We start from the raw sequence: 19,357 nt of genomic DNA on the forward strand, positions 1-19,357 counted from the left end.
GTGTAATTCACCTATTTTCTAGGTATCTGTTTAATGTCTGTCTTCCTCACTAGACCATTCACATTTATATTTTCCTTAATGGCACCGACTAGGCACTTAATATTTGTTGAATGCATGAAATAATGAATAAACAAGTGGATTAATGAAGAAACATGTAACTAAAAGAATAGGGCAGGGATGAAGAAAAAAAAAAAAAAACTAGTTTAGTAGGAAACTTAACCTGATAACTAAGTGTTTAAAAAAACTGAAGAGGAAAAATGAAAGGCAGAGAGAAGTTTAGACCAAAAAAGTCTGTAGGGTGTAAACTAGGTCTTAGTGGTGGGAATAAAAAATAAGAAGCAAAATCAAGAGGTATCTGAGGAAGTTAGGAGAGGATCAGGCATCTGAGTGAATGTGCATCTCATTTCAAGACGGACTCACTAGATACAATTTGTTGGGGTCCAGGCGGGGATGGGGAAGGAGTAGGTTATAAGGGCAGGGAGCTCATAAATTCACCGTTAGGTGAGAGGAATTCAAGGGGTAGGTGGAAATGTATTACAAATGTCTAGTAGGTGGTTTGACGGCAGGTCTAATGCAGAAGTGACAGCTTACGGATAAGAGCACTATGTAACTGGAAGGCATTCAAAACCCCCATGTTCTCTTTGGGCAGGGGTTGGGAGGGAAAACAGCTGCAATAGTGAAGGGGATAAGTAAACCATCAAATGATGGACACACACTCTCCATAGTTAATAAATAAGCAGACAAGTCAAGGTCACAAAAGCGAGGGAAGGGACAGTTAGCAACAGGGGTCACCAACAGTGTTGAATACAGTTAAGAAATCACAATGGGGCTTCCCTGGTGGCGCAGTGGTTGAGAGTCCGCCTGCCGATGCAGGGGACACGGGTTTGCACCCCGTTCCGGGAGGATCCCACATGCCGCGGAGCGGCTGGGCCCGTGAGCCATGGCCGCTGAGCCTGCACGTCTGGAGCCTGTGCTCCGCAACGGGAGAGGCTGCAACAGTGAGAGGCCCGCGTACCACAAAAACAAAAAACAAAAAACACTAAACAAACAAAAAAAGAAAACCACATGTGTGAACCTCAAAAGAGAAGTTTCTCTAGAGTGGTAGGGGCAGAAGGCAGGAAACAGGAGGTTGAAGTAAGAGCAGATGGTGAAATGGTGAAGGTGTGGGAAGTAAACCACACTTACTAGTAGTTGGGTATAAAGAACAATGGCTTGAGAGAAAAGTGATCATTGTATTAGGATAACCAATGACAAACTGGTTTCAAAGCTATGCTTCAAATGAGTCTCCATAAAGGAAATCCGGACTGGAGGGCAGATAACTGACAAAGGAGATGGGTAACAGTGACCTCTTGTCTGGATTAACTTCAAAAGACCAGGACATCTTTCCACTTAACCACAGACAAAAAAGAAAATTGGTGAAAATACAGGGAAATCTGGAGGTGAAGAAGTGAGGAACTTGAAGATGCTTGTATTAGTTCATTGGCTCCGTTATGTTCAGGGAATTGGGCCAGAAGCAAAGCAAAGCCATGAGGTGAGAGTAAGGGGATGGAATTAAAAAGCAAGAGAAGCCTGCAGTTAGCTGGGCGGCGTGGTGGGGGGAACCACCGGTCAACCTCCATATGGGGCATGACGACTGTGTTTCTGACAGTTAACATTTTTCAGGGAAACCGTGAGAGCCGTTACTCGTCTTCAAAGAGGAAAGGCAAACACGTTTTCAAAGCAACTCTTTTTCAATAGCCTACAAGATTGGTTTACATCAATTTTTTGTGCATGTAGAAAATGCACAAGTCTTTAAATAGCAACTTATACATGAGAATAAGGTCAATCTCAGAAAGTGGACCAAATGTATCCAAAGGTATCAATGAGTTCTCCTCTTTAAACTAGGTATTAAAACACCCTCAAGTTGCATAGTTGTAAAGATCAGTACCAAAGAATTATTCTCTTGTTGATACCCTGAAGGACACGTTTGTGGGGTGGAGAAAGAATCCATAGGAGAGTCCGTGGAAGTCTAGCTAACCCCTTTCACGCTAGCCCCCTGCTGTCCTTGGGTTAAACAGGTCACCCCTCCGAGTTCTGAAAATCTCATCCTCCAGATCAGTCACTTTCTTTCTTCAGATAATATCTCACACTCACACTTAATCGATCTTTTAAAAACTTAGGAGGATGCACATCCAAAAACTCTGGAAGGATTGTTGTACCACAGAAATTAAACCATGTCCCTTGAGCCAAATGTCCTGAAAAGGGAAAACTTGGAGTTAACTGAAGCCTGATATTAGTCATCTTCATTTCTTTAAAATGAGTGATTAGAAATGTTGCCAAAACGTGTGTGTGTGTTCACAAGGATGCGATAATGGTGGTGAGATTATCAGAGCCATGTACTCTCCTTTCACCTCCAATCATTATTTCTTTCAGCTGAAGCTTTCAATGTACCACGTTATTCTGTTTAGAATAAAATAAATTCAAATCAATGTTACAGCAGTAATAAGCCTTGGGCTGGTGGAGGGCGGGGGGAGATGGGCGTGCACACTGTGGAGAGGCTGTGTGAAAGGAACAAGGAGATCAGTAGCTTCTCAGTATAACTACACCTGACCTGGAGTGACTCTTTCTAATTCAAGAAAATCGGAGACTCCTTTACTTAGATTTGTGAAGGAAAGCTTTGTTCAAAAATAGCTTATAGTCCCCAGTGTGGCCAAAATGAGGCCTTTATCCAACAAACTCAGAGCATCCCAGGAGCATAACGGCCGTCAAGCAGTTTAACGGTATATACTAGTCCTCTACTTTCAAGCGGAACACTCAAGACAAGGCTGACAAATAACTGCATCACCAGAGGTAGTATTCTTTTCTTGCTAAACACTGCAATGCCCAAGACTCCTTGCTTTTGGAATTTATCTTATATCTAACCTGAATTTGTACGCGCTAACAGGTAAAGCCAAGCTAGATGACGTAAGAACTGCCTTAGAATGCATGTGCTCCATCCAAACCTTCACTAATGTCAAAATGACTGCATCTCAAAACTGTAAGATGTTGGAACTAAAACAGCCTAAGAGCTCATCCAATGGCTTAATGACCTCTCCATCCTTCTGTCCCAACCCGGTTTCACAAGGACCACAGGGTCCTTCCATTTCAGGGCATGGCCCTCTCTGTTCACAGTAATCCTATTTGAAGCAAATACATATTTTCAGATAAACAGACTCGATAAAATAAAGAAACCAATTAAACCACTTGCATGTAAAAATTCTAGGGTATATAGAATTACTTCACTTTTCCAGTCATCCTCCACTGAGTAAATACTATTAGAGAAGGTTTACAGATAGGTGTGGTTGCGAGTTAAAATCAGAGGAAAGAGAAAGTTAATTTAGATCAAGAACTGGAGCCTTTCATTTACCCCTCAAATCCCTAGTCATAGCCCTTTAGGAATCTGGAAATATAAATTCTCCATGAAGTAGCATGAATTAGTGTTCCTTTAGCATGGCATATTAATTTGCTGAAAATAGTCATGATTTTTCTTTTTTTTTTTCAAAAGCCTTGTTTCATCCAAAGGTCTTAGAAACACTTCACAAACTTCCTTTAAAGTTGACAATCTGGTGTGAAGGCAAGCATGACTCCTATCTTCTTAAAAGTGTAGCCATTCCATTCATGGCATTGACCTCTTACCGTTGGGCCTCAATGTAGGGGTGGGGCATGTAGGGAGGGGTTGTGGAGACAGTGAGATGGGGAAGATTTTTGTACACAGTGGTCACAGATGCAGGCTCTGGAATCAGACAGTATGAGTTGAACAGGATCTCTAACTTCGCTGCTCTGCTCCTTAGTTTCCATCATCCAGAGAATAGAAACAAGATGATTATCTACTTCACAGAACAGTTGAGATCATAAAATGTTAGTTAATTCGTGACAACATAAGAAATCAAAAGTTGGCTGTTACTATTCTGAAGTGTATGTAGCATAAAAGGTTTTTCAGAAAGTATGCTGTCTCTCTAAACCAACAAATAAGTTAATCTTCTAAAAGTATAGCATCAAAGTGACACCTCTAGATGACTAACAGATGGGGATCATCACGTGACTGACATTTCCAACTGAAATTACCCAAATTCATAGCTTGATTTCAAATCCATAATGCCAACAAAATTCTCAGGTAGTTTAAGTCAGTGGTCTTCAACCTTGAGTGTGTATGAGCACCACTTGGAAGGCTCATGTGAAACCACAGGTGAGGGGTGCATTCCTGAGTTTCTGATCCACTGGGGCTAGGTTGGTGCCCAAGAAAGTGCATTTCTCCTGATTCCCCAGGTGACGCTGAGCTGCTGTTCTGTACTTTGAAAACCATCCTTGAAGATTATCTAACCTACACAGAGACAGACACACTCAAAACTCAGAAGAAAGAAATAACCAAAACATATGTTCACAGCAAAGACACCTACCCAAGTGGATCTGCTGGTAACAGAAGGACACTACAGTTTGAAATATCGTACGAGTGTGTACACATGCGTGAGTGCCCACAATATTTACATAAAGGTAGTAGTGATTCCACAGTCCCTTCATTTAATGATATATTTCCCCAAAAAAACAAAAGCAAAGTCAAAAGAAAAGTAATAATAATTTGTTTATATTTAAATTCTACTCAAGAAAAGCATGAAAGACACTATATAATAAGCCTGGCAATGGATACAACTGTTTCTCTTTCTTAATGTAATTTTAGAATCTTAAAATTTATAATGGGGGGAAACTGTGTCGCCTATAAAGAGTTGCTCAAACACAGATTTAAAATACTGACATTATTAACCAGGAAAAAAACAAAGAGCAAGAAACCTAACATCCCTAACGAGCAAGAGTTAAAATGTGATTACTAAGAGTTAAAATGTGATTACTTGTTAAAAGGCAATATATCACCCAGTGTTGAGCACATGTGTTTCCAGGTAAATGAACATCTGAGAAAGCAAGTTTGCAACCTTCTCCAGGAAGCAGACGTTGACAGGCTTGATCTCCACTTGGATTTATCATTTTCATGGGAAATAACCCAAAGAACTCACAAAGCATCAACTCTATGGCAGGTTTCAGTGAAAAGCCACAAGATTTTAAATTGCTTTTTAAAAGATGACTTCTCACCCACGCTGCCCCATATTTCCCAAGGAAATAAAAGCAGAAGTCCTAAAAGCAGCCAGACAGAAACACAGCGTCTGCATAGCTTTGAGTCCACGGTGTCTGAAGGTAATTTCTGATTGTGAAGTCCTCTTCCTCTCTCCCTCTATTTCTCTCCAGAACACTCCAGACCTTACTGATGAAAGCTCAGAAGACTGTCTATCATAAAGAGTGTAAACAGCTAAACTAAGACATTAAAAGGAAAATAACCAGATGCCACTCTGCAGGTTTTATTAACTACCACATACTGGATACATTCAAATCCTTCAGAATCAACAGAGTAACCAGGTAACTTTATCTCTAGAAGTATTTGACAAGTATATGTATTTGCACTATGATGTGTGTGTGAGTTTTTTCAAGTTTTCTTAAAGTTGGAAAACTTTAATAGCAATATCATTGCAGGTACTTATATGGAATATAAATTAAAATACAAGCTGCATTAACGATGTTAGAGATAACCATTAACTTCTTCACTAAAAAAAAAAAAAATTTACACAGAACATGGAAATAAAATTCAAATGGTCTTACTTATTTTACCTTGAGTGTAAAATGAAATTTAATATAGATAGAGGGAGCCGAAATTCTCAATACCAAGAATACTTATTAAATAAGTTACAGTCTACGCAAAATGAGCATTCCCAAAGTAGAATTTCCAAAACCATCAGGGCATAAACAAAGGCAAGTAGCAGTAGCAAGGAAGGTTAAATCAGTGATCTTGTGTCAAATACTAGGGTTTATTTAGGTTTGTTTGTTTGTTTGATTTTTTAAGTTAAACAGGTGAGGAGGTATTGAAAATTGAAGCCATATTGTGACATGAATCTTCACTTGTTCTACTTTCAGTAATTAAAGGATGGAAAAAAGAATTCCACTGACATTTGGGGGAACTTAGCGCTGCCTTTGCTATATTTAAATCTTTTAAATGGAAGGATTTTTTTTTAATTTAGATATTTGTACTTTAACATTACCATGTCATATTTAGGAATAACACTTTACATAGAATCAATTCCATTTGTTTTTGATGAATTAAAATTTTACAAATTTCATTTTAAATTTCAAAACTTAGATGCCAAATAATGTATTCAAGTCAAGTGCTAATTTCCTTTATAGCTGCCTGTTGTGGTATAACAACCTATGGAACCAGACAAGGACATGATTTTGGTATTTTATTTTAATCATATACACTCTATAAATCTAGAAAGTATGCCCAGGCTGTTTTGAGGAATGCCATCTGATGACTACATACAGAAGCCATTTCCTTATTTTTTTAGCATTTAAAAATTTGCACTGAATGATATTCAAGAAAACATATGTAAAACCTTAAAATTTACTGAGCAAAGTTGGAAAAGAGATACACATGGGTTAAAATATTTGGAGCTAAAGAATAGTCTCTATGAGGCTGATTTTCGAACGGATGACTGAGCAATAGAGAAGCAGAAATACCTTCCAATTATAAAAGAAAAAAAATGTTTTCTGCTTTTTATTTATTTAACAACAATTTTTCCACAAGTGATGTTATACCAATTTCTTTTCACTTTTTACTTTTAAAATTCTACTCAGCAATTATCGGTCATTTCTCCTTAGAACCCTTTGAAGGTACTAGAGGAAAATGAAGTCCAGGAACAAGGATGGTGTAGGAAAAGTGACTGTGAATAGAAACAAAAAAGTTAGAAGGCGTGGAAATGAAGCTGCAGAAGAACAAAGCACAGCCCGAGTATTTCTCTTCTAGTTTTTATGTATGTGCACTTTTGCCTAAGATCAATAAATGTCCTATAAGAGGCAAAAATTCAAAAAACAAGAAACACAAAGTAGCCACACCTTCACACAATGTTCTTCAGGCTATTTTATTTTGCTACAGATAAAATATTTGTCACCATGAAATATTTTGAGATTTAATTTTCTGTGTTCTTCCTGCCCCAGTGAGGCTCAGACACCTCAATTTTTCTGTTCTTACTAACTCCGACCCAGTGAGGACCAGACACCTCAATTTTTCTGTGTTCTTACTAACTCCAACCCAGTGAGGCTCAGACACCTCAATTTTTGTCCAAAAATGTTACCCCCCGAGATGAGAGTGAAATCAAATATCTGGGACTGAAAATAATCACGCCCTCTGTCCCCCTCTAGGTAGCCAAGGAGAAACACAAGCCATGGACAACCTCACCACTGCGGCTGGGAATGGCAGCCTGTGCACCCGAGATTACAAAATCACCCAGGTCCTCTTCCCGCTCTTCTATACCGTGCTGTTTTTCGTTGGACTCATCACAAACAGCCTGGCAATGAGGATTTTCTTTCAAATCCACAGTAAATCCAACTTTATTATTTTCCTTAAGAACACAGTCATTTCTGATCTTCTCATGATTCTGACTTTTCCATTCAAAATCCTCAGCGATGCCAAACTGGGAACAGGACCGCTGAGAGCCTTCGTGTGCCAAGTGACCTCCGTTGTATTTTATTTCACGATGTATATCAGTATCTCATTCCTAGGACTGATAACTATCGATCGCTACCAGAAGACCACCAGGCCATTTAAAACATCCAACCCCAACAATCTCCTGGGGGCTAAGATTCTCTCTGTCGTCATCTGGGCATTCATGTTCTTACTCTCCTTGCCTAACATGATTCTGACCAACAGGAGGCCCAGTGACAAGAATGTGAAGAAATGCTCATTCCTGAAATCAGAGTTTGGTCTGGTCTGGCATGAAATAGTCAATTACATCTGTCAAGTCATTTTCTGGATTAATTTTCTAATTGTCATTGTATGCTACACGCTCATTACAAAAGAACTGTACAAGTCATACGTGAGAACGAGGGGCGTCGGCAAAGTCCCCAAGAAAAAGGTAAACATCAAAGTTTTCATTATCATTGCTGTATTTTTTATTTGTTTCGTTCCTTTCCATTTTGCCCGAATTCCCTACACCCTGAGTCAAACCCGGGATGTCTTTGACTGCTCTGCTGAGAATACTCTGTTCTACGTCAAAGAGAGCACCCTCTGGTTAACGTCCTTAAACGCGTGCCTGGATCCATTCATCTACTTTTTCCTTTGCAAATCCTTCAAAAAGTCCTTGATGAGTATGCTGAGATGCTCCAATTCTGCATCCCATAAAAACAGGAAAAAAGGACAGGATGGTGGTGACCCAAGTGAAGAGACCCCAATGTAAACAAACTGAGGTAGTACTTCAGTCTATTAGTGTTTGGAACTCCAAACAGGCAAGCACTATGTGAAAACATTAATACTGACTAAGAAGTAGCTGAGTTAGTCATGATGACTCTTGAAACAAGTAACAGAAGGTGACAAAAGCAATTTTCTTTTACTTGTCCGGTACTGAAAGCAATCTTAAAATGCAGAAAAGTAACTGAACATGTAGCTGTGTAGCAAAACAAACTGCACCCAGTCACCATGCCACATGCAAAACTACACAGAAGTCAGACGTGTAGAGTTTTGGCAAAATGGGTAAACATATAAGAACATTTACGGTAATTTTTAAAATATATTACTGATCACAATGCTATTATCAACTTATTGTAATCAACTAAGAATGATAGATCTGATAAAATCTTCTGACCAAATATTATACTTATATACTTATATATGTATATATACTTAAACGTACTTACATATGTATATATATCCCGGTCCCTTAACCAAATGCTGACCTATTGTGATACTCATAAGTAACTGGGACATGCAAAGAACAGTAGCTACTAACTTTTAATTATAAGTAAAAACTTAAGGGATTTAAACTAATTGAAATGGTAATTGATGAGACTAAATTTTTTTTCATTAAGTAGAGGTTTTAAAACTACCTTCTCAAGAAAAAGAGCAAAAATAGGAAAGCTATTAAAATAGTTGCCTTATGACATTCTAATACCAAAAACTTATGAATATATCCTTAACACCAGAGAAACCAGTTTGCTACTACTTTGACAACTTCAGTAAATACAATACCATCATCGATACTTATCCTTATTAACTAGCTTCTAGAAACTGCCTGCGAGTTGGGTTAATGAACATTTCCCTTATGAGAAAAACAAGTTAAACATGATTATGCAGTTGAACAGTATAACTATTAGCAGGAAAGTGATGAAAATGTCTGGAATTACCTGTTTGTGTAGATAATAAAAAAAATTACATTAAACTCTAAAACATACTTTGTGGGAATTTCTTTGTTCAAAGACACTAGATACTATGACTCATCTTTCATATACGCCTACATCAAACCCCTTTAAGAAAAGACAGCTGCCAACACAATCCGTTTTATTACACACTGTTGGGCAAAATCTCTTCTGAAGGTGACGTCTCGCATCCATTAGTTCATATGTAAATGAAAAAATAGGTCAAACTTATAATGTAGTCTGATTCCCCACAAGCCATATTATTTTTTATTATAAAAAAAGTACGTAACACACTTGGAAGTGGACACGATTCATCTCAATTATTTAGGCTCCTCAGAGGTGATTCCCAAATACAAGGCATAGAAACCGATATCTAAATATAATGTGAGAAGAAATAAAAATGGTGAGTTGTAGGAAAAGGAAGTTCACTGAACTCCAATAATAATCTATTTTATTCTGCTGAGTTAAATTTCAGTACACAGTTGAACTCATTTAACTCCCTAGATGGTAGCTATTCTCCAGCGGCCACATTTCCTTCTCTGGCACTTCTGCAAGCAAGCACTGGATGTCAGTGGAGATGCATATTCGACCTGCGGCTGGGCAAAGGCAGTAGCCATTTCTGCCAGGTAAACCAATGCAACTCACTCTCATGTCACATGAGTAAGCACATTCTGTAAGAATACCAGGATACTTGAGCTGGAAGAGAAACTAAGGATCAACTAACCGGACCATCTTACTTTGTATATGGGAAAAGTGAAGGGCAGGTTTACTCCTCAATCCAGTCAAGTCAGGGGTAGAGAGTGGATGAAAGCTGGCCACCTCACGGTGCCAGGATCACATGAGGTGTCGGGAAACTACAGGATGGGCAGAGATTTCCTGAACAATCTTCCATTTTGGATTAAACTCATTCACTGAGATGACAATTTCCACAAGAGAAAGAAAAGAAAAAAGCAAAACAGAAAAGCTAATGGTATTACAGTACTTTTGTGGAAAAGAAATTGTAAAATGTTTGGAATTATCTATGTTTTTATATATAACGTGAAACATTTACATTAAACTCTAAATCACACTTTGTTGATACTTCTATATCAAACATCAAACTGATCCCATTCAAGACAGACTGAGAGATCAGTATTTATGGAGCACTCATTATACACAGAAAATGTCACTATCTCTAGCTTTAATAACTTTAATATACACAATACATGTCACATTTCACAATAACTTCGAGAGACAGAGAGAGAGAGAGAGAGAGAGGGACGGAGAGAGAGGGAAAGAGAGAGAGAGAGAGAGAGAGAGAGAGAGAGAGAGAGAGAGAGGGAGGGAGGGACGGAGAGAGGGAGATGCCAAATTTTGTAGACTCAGGTTCAGAAGATGAGACAAACAAAATGTAGTCTTGCCCATGGCCTTAGTGGCTAACAAGTCCTAAGGATGCTGGTTATTGGAAGTTTCTCTCAGTGGTTTCTTATATAAACAGTCTAAGGCAGACGTGACAAACTCTAGCCTACAAGCCAAATCTAGCCTAGCACCTGTTTTGTACAGCCTGTGACTTAAGAATGGTTTTTACATTTTCAAATGTTTTCAGGAGGAAAATCAGGAGGAAGAATAAAACTTTACGTTGCATTAAAGTATGAAATTCAAGTTTTTGTGTCCATAAGGTTTTATTAGCACACAGGCCACACCCACTCAGGTTTTATCTATGGCTGGTTTCCTGCTACAACAACAGGGTTGAATAGTTGTGACAGGCTGCAGGGTCACAAAACCTAAATATTTACTAACTGGCTATTTAGAAGATTGACAACCCCTGGACTAGAACTCTAAAAACAGGGAGAAAAGCCCTATGTAGAGAAAGAACCCCCTCTTCATGCCTCTCGATGTTTCAGCAGTTTTGCACTGAAAACACCTACAGGTTCCTACGGCTGACCTAGATGATATGGTAACACCCAAAGTGGGAACTGGGATTACAATGAGGCTGGTGGGAACTAAATATATGCAAGTATACTCGCAAGCCGATAAGTAAAGAGAAACAGCCTGACTTTTTTTTAGAAAATGGGAAAAGGGCAAGAAAAAAATCAATTTCCAGGAGAAATACAAATAGGCAATGAAAATATGAAAAGATATATACCCTCACTAATAAATAAATTTATATTTACATGACACGGCTTTTTTCACGTGTAAGTTTAGAACTGATTTAAAAGATTTTTAGTAATAGTGCTGGATAATCCTACTTGGTGAGACTATAAATGGGTACAGTCTTTCTGGGAAGCTTTTTGAAAATATCATTCAACATTGCAATGCACAGCTTTTGACCCAGTAATCCCACTTCTAGGAAACTTCCTATAAATATATGTTGGAACAAAATACAAAAATACATGGAGAGGTATTTGCTCTACAGCATGTTTTCAACAGAGGAAAAATGGGGAAAAAAGAAAATCTAAACGTCCATCAGTAACAGCTTAACTAAACTATGGTACCTTTATATAGTGTAACTTCTTAAAAAAAAAACTTGTGAGCAAATCTTCATGTACTAACATGGAACGAAACAAAGATCTAATATGTCAATACATAAATATATACATATATATTTGCACACACACTGGTATGTATGTGTAAAGGGAATTAACTTTCACTTTCTACGACATATGTCTATATTTGAATTCTTTAAACTGGTTTTCCTTTTATAATAAAATTACGAAACTGGATATTAATATATGTGTTTCAGATAGTAGTGTGAATTTATTGCCTGTTTCCAGTTCTATGTAGAGATTTTCTAACATTAAATTTATTCATACACAGATCACTACAGTTAATGTTAAACTGCATAATTTATTTTAGATTATTACCACCTTGGGTTAATTCATTGTGGGATTTTAAACACTTTCATATAATCTGAGAAAGTACCGTGGTATCCTTTGATGGGAAGTAAAAGGCTCTTCTGTGAGTACAGGAGTTCCCACTTTGCCTTTCATTCCAAATGAAAGCAAATACTTCCACATCTTTTCAATTGTCATTTATATGGTAGTGGTTACATCAACATGAACATTATACTCTTGACTCTGATCCAAAAGACAATCCCTAAGGAGACAGCAAATGCAAAAAGTAGTCTATTCCCATTTGGCAGGCTTCTAATTTCTATGACTTTTCCTTACATGTTTGATTCTCTCCTGATCCTACTGCTATGAACCAATTTACGTTTTCAACCTGGCACCTCACTTTGAGACTAAGAGTTTCACAAGTCCCTGAAACTTTATAGTGGATTCTATCTCCTCACTCATCAATCAGTAATACCCAGCTCAAAAACTCCAGAATTTGGTAAACAATTCCACATTCATCCTGTCTCTGGCTTCTGGCAGACAGGAGAGAGAGAGGCTGGTTCCAAGCGGGGGCTCTGAAACCAGACCATGAGGGTTTACAGTGGGCTTTGGTTGCAGGACTTTGGGCAAACTGCTTAACGTCTGCGCCTCCATTTTCTCATCTGTAAAATGGGACGGATCTCTGAGACTGCTGTAAGAATTAAATAAGACCAGATAATCCCTTATAAAGTCTAGCTTGTGTGATTTAATTGGTTTTGACTAAATTCCCTTTGAGCTTGATAGGATTTTAAATGTTTAGTTTAGGAGCTTGCCAAATCGGAATAATTTCTAGGACCCTTCATCCGTTATCTTCTGTGATTCACTCCTGTCTTTTGTGCACTATCCCCACAGGTGCACACAGTATTCCATTTTTCTTTTAATTTCATTTAACAAGAAACTCACTAACACGTACCATTTGACGGACATTATTCAAAGCACCTGACAAACGTTCACTCATTTTATCCCCTCAACAACCCTATAAAGCAAATACTATTACTTATTTTCATTGTTCAGAGGGGGCACTGGTTTCACAGAGAGCATAAGTCACTTGACCGAAGTCACAAGTAAAGGTGGAATAAGGAAATGAACCCAGGCCCTCTGCCTCCTGAGGCGGTGCTCCTGTCCCATCACAGCCTCTAAGGTATGGCATCAAGGGTGAAGGACCCTCCCTCAGGGGGCACCAGCAACACTGCGAACTAAGAGACTGTTGGCTAATACGTTTGAAGCACGTGGACATAAAGGAGTGAGTGATTTGTTGGATACTTACTACAGTCAAACATTGTGAAACCTACTACCTTTAAGAGAAGATACTTCTGTAACTCTAGAAATGCCACCGTAAATCAGTTCCTCCTCTTACGTTTCCCACACTTCGGCATTTTGAAATTTGACCAAAAAGTGATTTACAGTTTTCATATTATGAAACTATCTTGTACAGCATTTCCCTTGTTTAAATTGAAACTATTCTGAACCTGCATCTAAATAATGGATTTGGAGCCATTAGGAAATTTATACTTAATTGACATAGGTCTAATCCCTCTACTTAAATTTTTTTAAGTTTGCTTTTATTCTCTACTGAAGCAAATAAAAGGATATATGTTTAAATTATGTTCCGTTACATTAATAAAATCCAGAATCTGTATTTCCCAAGGATCAATTTATTTGAATCAAACACCAATTTTTCAGACTGTGCCACCACACTGGGTAGTTCCAACCAAAATTATCAGGCATCCTATTCCCTCATAAAAATGTCCGGTGGGATATGTAATTTTATTCTCAGAATTCCAAGCTAAGTCACCCAAAATGCTCGATCAAGCCAACGCGACGGTCTGGTCCAATTCTGTGGTAAAACTCATAGCAAGAAATATGAAGTGAAACTCACCATGGAGAACTCTACATTCCCTCATAGGATCTTCTGATTTCCTCTTTCTCTTTATCTATCTGGCGAGCAAACATTTCTTCACAGACAACAGCTTTCTCTATACAAAAGCAGCAATTACATACTTCCAAAAATTTTATAGAACTTGACCCAAGGATGACTGATGAAATTCCTGAAGTTTTCAGCACTTTGCATACAATCACAAATAAAGAAGAGACTTCCAAAAATGGCTTTCTAATAAGTGAAACAGTATATCTCCATTTAAATCTGCAATTCGCTCACCAGAGCAGTGAGTGGCTAACCTTTTTTTCATGCTTCATATATAGTCAGCACTATTCTAGGCACTCATCTCAGCCTCTCAACACTGAGGTATGTACTATTATTAAACCCATTATACAGATGGGGAAAATGAGGCACAGAGCTACTAAATCATTTGTCTATAATCTACTACCCAGTAATTGGTGAATCTGGAATTCTAACCCCCCAAAATTTGGTCTTATAGCCTTTAACTCTTAGACGATACATCCTCTTATCTCTCAGAGATCGAAAGACCAAAAGACTAAGATACACGTCTACAGAAATAATCAGGTCATACCTAATGAACACACATTTCTGAAAAAAGCAGGCTACAAGGATGCAGATGACGATGCTGTCTGATTTTAGAGTCAACTCTTATTCTCCTACAATTTGGGGCTGTTTTCTGTACATTTCTCCCTATTATTATATACAAAAGGCACTAAAAATTCCATTGAACATGTAGAGAAGATAAACTGCAGGGAAGTTATTATATGAGAAAATATAAAAACAACTGCAACTAAACTGACTTACTCAAACCAGAGCAGATTAACAGTATATAAGTTTAAAATGAGAGAGCTTCCTTATTAGAAAATCCCCCAAAGGTTTGCATGTGAAGAGGTTCTAATGGATCACACTGCACACGTGAAAATGAGGAAGGAAACTGGGTATAAGAAAGCAGAACGACATTTGCTTCACATGGCCTTCATGGGCTGAACTAATGACTGCCTCGATCGGAAGACACTGAGCTGAGCATCCTCCCAAACAAAGGTGAATTTCAGCTGTTATTATGAGTGGCTTGCTTATAAATGATGGCATAGGTTCAAGGGGAAAAAAAATGCTTTAAGGTTAACATTCTACAAACCTTAGATTATGAGCCTAGGAAATTACATAAGGTACAGCAATCTGACATGAGTAACTTTACCTCTTAGCCAGCTTTGTTTTACTGCCATGCCAAAAGCTGAACTTGTGAATGGGGTAGAACCAGTTATTTGGATTTCATAAGGGTGTGAAAGTAATGGTACTGTTACGAGTACCAAAAATGTACTATGTGCTTTAAAAATTCTGGCCAGAAACAACATGGGATTTCTCAAATGATCTATTAAATGGGATGAAGACATGTAAGGTGCTAATATGCTGCAAACCTAAAGTCTGCTTTTAACAAGTAGTGTTTTGAAATCATGAAATGCTTCTTGTTTTACTGTGTGTGTATGTTTATGTGTAACAGCTGACATTAGAAACCATGAACGACACAGTGATGAAGGGCTTCAATGGGTCTGAGAGGTGCCCCAGGGACATGAAGGCAGCGCACCTGGTATTCCCAGCCATCTACACTGTCGTTTTCTTCATGGGCACCCTGCTGAACACTTTGGCCCTGTGGGTGTTCATTCACATCCCCAGCTCCTCCACCTTCATTGTCTACCTCAAAAATACTCTGGTGGCCGACTTGATCATGACGCTCATGCTTCCGTTTAAAATCCTCTCAGACGCGCGCCTCGGACCCTGGCAGCTCAGAGCCTTTGTGTGTCGTTTCTCTGCCGTCGTCTTTTATGAGACCATGTATGTGGGCATCACACTGCTGGGGCTCATAGCCTTTGACAGGTTCCTCAAGATCATCAGACCTTTTGGAAAATTTTTCGTACAAAAACCTGCTTTTGCAAAAGTGGTCTCAACCCTCATCTGGCTCTTTTTGTTCCTCCTCTCCCTGCCAAATATGATCTTAAGCAACAAGGAAGCAACACCGTCATCTGTGAAAAAGTGTGCCTCCTTAAAGGGTCCTCTTGGGCTGAAATGGCATGAAGTGGTGAACTACATTTCCCAGTTCATTTTCTGGACTGTTTTTGTCCTAATGCTTCTATGCTATATGGTGATTGCAAAAAAGGTATACAATTCTTATAGAAAGTCCAAGAGGAAGGGCAGCAAAAACAGCAAAAGGCTAGAAGGTAAAGTATTTGTTGTCGTGGCTGTCTTCTTTGTGTGTTTCGCTCCATTTCATTTCGCCAGAGTCCCATATACTCACAGTCAAACCAACCGTAAGACTGACTGTCGATTGCAAAATCAACTGTTTCTAGCTAAAGAAACCACCCTTTTTTTGGCAGCAACTAACATTTGCATGGATCCCTTAATATATATATTCTTATGTAAAAAATTCACAGAGAGGCTACCATGTATGAAAGGGAGAAAGATTGCAGCATCCACCCAGGAAAATCCTACGAGTCAGTCAGACAATATAACCCTAAGCTGATAACTTTATCATGGTTAACGATTGACTGACAAGACTTCAAAAGACAATTTACTTGGAAATCAAATGTAAGCAGTGAAAGAAAAGATGGCTTCGAGCAAATGCTTTCTTACATTTTACTATCCTCGCGTACAGAAAGGATTATATAAATTTTAATTCCACGTAGATCTATTCATAAGCCAAAATGAAGTAGCCGTAAGAGAATGCAACGGGAAGCAAACAGCCACTAGAAGTCACCTTTTCAAGAGCGTTCACTTACACTTTGGAAAAGATTTATCGTGGGGAAATGTATATTCCTAAAAATACATATCTTCTAATTATGAAAAATATATTCCTCCACTCTAAAACACCTTACATTCTTCTGCACATGTAATTCAAACAATGCTACTGCTTTTGTATCCCACCTGCTGATTTAAAAAGAAAAAAACCCAAAAAACCCACCTTGTGAGTCCTTTGGTGAAAACTGAGGCTAGAGGTTGAAAGGGATGCTAGATGTAAAGCGTCTGGGGAATAGGTCAGAAAGCCCAGATACCTGGTGAAGGCGCTTCTTCTTAGAGTTACAAACAGCCTCTTCCCCAGTACGCAGCTACACCACAGGAGGCACAAGCAGCATTACTAAGCCACATAAAACATTGTACTGTTAACACTTCGCTTACATCCTGAGCGTGTACAAATTCAAGGGCAAGAATACTGTATTCTGATTCTTCGGAATCGCCCCTCTGCCCAGCAAATACTCTAACGGTGGTTGAATATTCCACCTACTCAGCAAAGCCTTCCTGGGCCAGCACCTCCATGCTCCTTCCTCATGTCTCTGGTTGAAAATAATTACCTCTTCCACTGCTTGGGTATGTTAGGGCCCTCAATGCCGAGTTCCTTTTACTAGCTTGCTGTATTCTTTTTTTTTTTTTAATAGATTTATTTATTTATCTTTGGCTGCACTGGGTCTTCGTTGCTGTGAGCGGGCTTTCTCTAGTTACGGCGAGTGGAGGCTACTCTTCGTTGTGGTGCGGGGGCTTCTCACTGCGGTGGCATCTCGTTGCGGAGCATGGGCTCTAGGCACGCGGGCTTCAGTAGTTGTGGCACGCGGGCTTCCGTAGTCGTGGCTCACGGGCTCAGTAGTTGTGGCCCGCGGGCTCTAGAGCGCAGGCTCAGTAGTTGTGGCGCGTGGGCTTAGTTGCTCCACGGCATGTGGGATCTTCCCAGACCAGGGCTCGAATCCATGTCCCCTGCATTGGCAGGCAGATTCTTATCTACTGTGCCACCAGGGAAGTCCCTAGCTTGCTGTATTCTTGACTGCATCCCCCAAAGATGGTTAGGATTTTTTAAGAAAGACAACATATTTTGAAGACAGAAAATATGTCATGTTTTCTTGGTATCTCCCACAATACTTCCCACAGAGGATAAATTACAAATGTCTTAAATAGAATATGTCATTGTTATGCCATTCTTGGTACACATATAGATAGAACTGCTGACCCACGATCAGTAACATCTATACTGGGAAATTTTTAGAGGATGGTGACCTACTTATACTTATTTACCTCCATATGTTTTCCTGAATCCCTCTGTGGTTCAAAAAACAGCTGCTAAAGTATGTTTATCTGGAATTGTAGATGCTGATTTGCACCTTCTAGATAAAATGTACAAAGGAGTAGTCATGCTCTGTAGAAGTGGCACTAGTTCCAATACAACCATCAGACTGTGAACCCCAGGCCTCTTTCCATGGCCTCAAAGGCCCTGAAGGCCCTGGATCTTGTCCACCTTTCTGGCCTTTTTTCCTAAGCATTCTTCCATCCTTGGAAATTCATACTCTCGTGTAAGTTTATAATTATCAGAAAATGCCATGCTCCTTTTTTGCCCCCATGTCATTGCACTTGTAAATTTCCCTCTGACTCACCAAGAAAACTCTTATCCATCCGTGGAACCCTAAGTTGCCATCACTTAAACCATGAAATCTCATCTGGCTAAATTCCCACCACCACCTCAAACCCAATCACTCCATCATCTGTGTGTTGTCACACCTCAATTATTATAATGATCACACTGCTTTGTAATTACTGGCTCATACATGTATCAACTCTTTTCATACCCTATGTGTACTTTTGAGAGCAGAAATTGTGTCTCATTGTGCAATCAATAAATATCTGATAAAATGCCAAACTGGCTTTATTTTTACATACTAGAGAAGCAAAAGGGAAGCCAATTTTCACTGATGTTTTTCTTATCAAATGATAATATAAACTTCTTGAAAGCTCAAGCTCTTTTTAGTTGGTCTCCTATGCGTGTACCCAGGGGCCTGGGAAGCATGGGTGTTCTTGGGTTCACTAGTGAATGACCGGGAAGGAAGCAGGATTATTAAACAGTACACGTATAGCTTGGGGGCTAACGTCTATCATCATTTCAGTTTTAAAGCTATTGACAAAATGCTTTAGCTATGTATTGTTGGTTTTGGTTAAGTAAAATTTGTAACTGTAGCATATTACCATCACCAAAACTCTTAGAAAGTACTTTGACATCTGATTTTCATTTGCTAAAATAAAAGAATTAAGTCATAATAACTATTAGAGATGTCACTAAATCCATGTTACCTTTACTGAGTACATTATACAATCATGAGCAGACCCTAATAATGTATTATAAGTAACTGCATCTAAGTCACATTTCAAACTATGCTTGGGAATATGACCCATGTATTTCAGCTCTAATAATATTTTCAAAATACACTGAATGGATATAGATAATGAATATAATTTTTTGGAAAGATCTTTCAAGATAAAATTTCAATAGGAAATGTGTCCACCATAAATGCAAATATTTCATTAAATTATAATAATATTACAGTCAAAAGCA

General features: G+C 38.7%; 3 protein-coding genes across 6 annotated transcripts in view; 2 read left to right on the forward strand and 1 right to left on the reverse strand.

Annotated features, from left to right (window-relative positions):
* The window catches only part of P2RY12 (purinergic receptor P2Y12), a 45,893-nt gene extending 36,619 nt beyond the window's left edge, over positions 1-9,274 (forward strand). Inside the window, exons 2-4 of one of the 3 annotated variants that reach the window (XM_049710212.1) lie at positions 4,285-4,509; positions 5,254-5,421; positions 7,255-9,274. In XM_049710212.1, the coding sequence (XP_049566169.1) occupies positions 7,278-8,288 (1,011 nt within the window). In that variant the 5' untranslated portion in view covers positions 4,285-4,509; positions 5,254-5,421; positions 7,255-7,277 and the 3' untranslated portion in view covers positions 8,289-9,274. Of the gene's footprint in view, positions 1-4,284; positions 4,510-5,253; positions 5,422-7,254 lie in introns of those variants that run through there. The other 2 variants (XM_033402729.2, XM_033402730.2) reach the window with 2 other exon arrangements.
* The window catches only part of MED12L (mediator complex subunit 12L), a 329,841-nt gene that overhangs the window by 83,438 nt on the left and 227,046 nt on the right, over positions 1-19,357 (reverse strand). The gene's annotated exons all lie outside the window — the stretch shown is intronic.
* P2RY13 (purinergic receptor P2Y13) lies at positions 14,951-19,154 on the forward strand. The gene is made up of 2 exons (XM_004278168.4): positions 14,951-15,036; positions 15,494-19,154. The coding sequence occupies exon 2, from the start codon at positions 15,509-15,511 to the stop codon at positions 16,508-16,510; it is 1,002 nt and encodes a 333-aa protein (XP_004278216.1). The 5' UTR covers positions 14,951-15,036; positions 15,494-15,508; the 3' UTR covers positions 16,511-19,154.

This window comes from Orcinus orca, chromosome 5 (genome assembly GCF_937001465.1).
Source record: "Orcinus orca chromosome 5, mOrcOrc1.1, whole genome shotgun sequence".
In the NCBI taxonomy this organism is placed as follows: domain Eukaryota; kingdom Metazoa; phylum Chordata; class Mammalia; order Artiodactyla; family Delphinidae; genus Orcinus; species Orcinus orca.

Coding starts and splice junctions, on each gene's coding strand:
- P2RY13 (XM_004278168.4), top strand. CDS start 15,509: ATGAACGACACAGTGATGAAGGGCTTCAATGGGTCTGAGAGGTGCCCC.